Source organism: Rutidosis leptorrhynchoides, chromosome 8 (genome assembly GCF_046630445.1).
Source record: "Rutidosis leptorrhynchoides isolate AG116_Rl617_1_P2 chromosome 8, CSIRO_AGI_Rlap_v1, whole genome shotgun sequence".
Lineage (NCBI taxonomy): Eukaryota > Viridiplantae > Streptophyta > Magnoliopsida > Asterales > Asteraceae > Rutidosis > Rutidosis leptorrhynchoides.
Window position 1 is genome coordinate 116,828,649 of NC_092340.1, and position 2,175 is coordinate 116,830,823.

The 2,175-nt window shown below is 41.9% G+C and overlaps 1 protein-coding gene across 1 annotated transcript; it reads right to left on the reverse strand.

The window, feature by feature from the left end:
• Nucleotides 1-603: 603 nt before the first annotated feature.
• LOC139863769 (uncharacterized) lies at nucleotides 604-981 on the reverse strand. Its single transcript, XM_071852376.1, has one exon. The coding sequence runs from the start codon at nucleotides 979-981 to the stop codon at nucleotides 604-606; it is 378 nt and encodes a 125-aa protein (XP_071708477.1).
• Nucleotides 982-2,175: the final 1,194 nt, after the last annotated feature.

A 2,175-nucleotide genomic window follows, 5' to 3' on the forward strand; every position in this document is an offset into this window, starting at 1 on the left:
CAATAGCCGGTTTGTGGGCTTTTAACATGGAGACAAGTTTAGACTTTTGACTTACAGAAAGATCGGAAGCAATAATCACCGGGAGTTTAGACTCCTCCCCAAGAAAAGCATACTCCAAATTATCCGGGAGTGGTTTCAACTCTAATTCAGGAGCCTCTTCAATTGAAGTTTTGCTCCTGTATGCATGTGCTTTCTCCAACTCCTCATGCTCTTCTTCGGTTGGCTCATAACCTTCAGCCATTAGGGTGGTCATCAAATCCACCTCATATAACACATCCCCTCCATCACTTGCTATTTCACATTCACATGTTCCCTGCAATTCTGGAAACTCCTGCAAAAACTCAACATGTGTGTCCACAGTTTGCAAATAATAACAAGTGTCATCTAGGTAACCGGGGTATTTTAATGCCTTATCAATAGCAAAGGACACCTTTTGGTTACCTATTCTAAGGGTCAACTGTTGGCCATAAACATCAATTAGACATCTAGCGGTATTCAAAAATGGCCTACCCAAAATAAGTGGAATCCTTTCATCCACTTCCATGTCTAGAACTACAAAGTCGGCGGGGAAAACTAATGTCCCGGTCTTAACTAGCATGTTCTCTATAATCCCACGAGGTATTTAATAGAGCGGTCCGCTAGTTGTATGGCCATACGAGTGGGTCTAAGTTCCCCAGGTGCTAGTTTAAGGTAAATAGAGTAGGGCATTAAATTAATACTAGCACCCAAATCCGCCAATGCCCGCATACAAGCAAGATCCCCCAATAAACAAGGAATAGTAAAACAACCCGGATCTTCCAACTTCTCGGGAAGTTGGTTTGTCACCACCGCTGTACATGCTGCATTTAACGTCACGAATGAAACACTTTCCATCTTTTTCCGGTTGGTGAGCAAATCCTTCATGAACTGAGCATACTTGGGCATCCCCGCAATAACATCAATGAAAGGTAAGTTGACATTCACTTTCTTGATCAACTCCATGAACTTTGACTTTTCCACCTCTAACTTCTCTAACCTCTGTTTTCTCGGGTATGGGAGCGGTGGTTGATACTCCTTAACTACCGGTTTAGCAGCAACCTTTACCGGTATCTTTTCAACTTCCTCAATCACCTGTTCCGGCTCCTTATCCCCTTCCGGTTCACTAACAACTACCGGCTCACTATCTTTAACCAATGGAACTCACAAATCATACTCATCAGGCTTCTTTGGTGGATCATATGCTAAACCACTTCGGGTGGTGATAGCATTAACATGCCCATTTTTTGGGTTAGCATCCGTGTTACTTGGTAACTCCCCCGGTTTTCTCTCATTTCTCTGATTAGCAAGTTGACCAATCTGTTGTTCCAAATTATGAATAGCGGCTTATTGATTCCGGAACATCTAATCATTCTTCTCATTATTCTGAGTAACAGTAGTAACAAGCTGAGTTTGAGATATCACCAGCTTTTCGATCATAGCTTCAAGATTCAACTTTTTCTCTTCGGCTTGGGGCTTTTGAAAATACCCAGGAGCTTGTTGCTGAAATCCTCCACCCGGCGGATTCTGATAATTACTGTTACTACCTCCCTGATGACCTTGAGGATTGTAGGGATTATTGAAATTCCTGTTAAACTGAGCACATCCCTGAAACTGATTGTTATTCTGCTGACTAATATAATTGATCTCTTATTTCTGATTCATAGTCAAACCCGCATCACAATCTTTTCCTAGATGTAATCCCCCACAATACTCACAACCAACCTTCATACCATGAATATCCTTATTCATCTTCTCTAAATTTCTTCCAAAAGAATCCAACTTAGCACTGATAGACCCAAAATCATCATACGCACCAGTGGTCTCGGTTCTCTTAACTGAAGCTGAATGGGATGACTCATGATCTTGATGCCATTCGTGAGAGTAAGCATCTTGCTTTTCAATTATCTCTAGCGCCTCTTCTTCAGTCTTATCCATTAACGTGCCACCTGCTGCTTGATCAATACTCTGACGAGTTGGAATGTCGCAACCTTTGTAGAAAATCTGAACCTTTTGTAAATCATTCAACCCGTGTTGCGAACATGAGCGTAACAAAGTAGCAAAACGGCCCCAAGCATCAAATAATGTCTCACTGCTCTTTTGTCTAAATTGTGAAATTTCTGCTTGAAGTCTAGCAGCTCGAGACGCAGGGAAAAACTT

Coding starts and splice junctions, on each gene's coding strand:
- LOC139863769 (XM_071852376.1), bottom strand. CDS start 981: ATGGAGTTGATCAAGAAAGTGAATGTCAACTTACCTTTCATTGATGTT.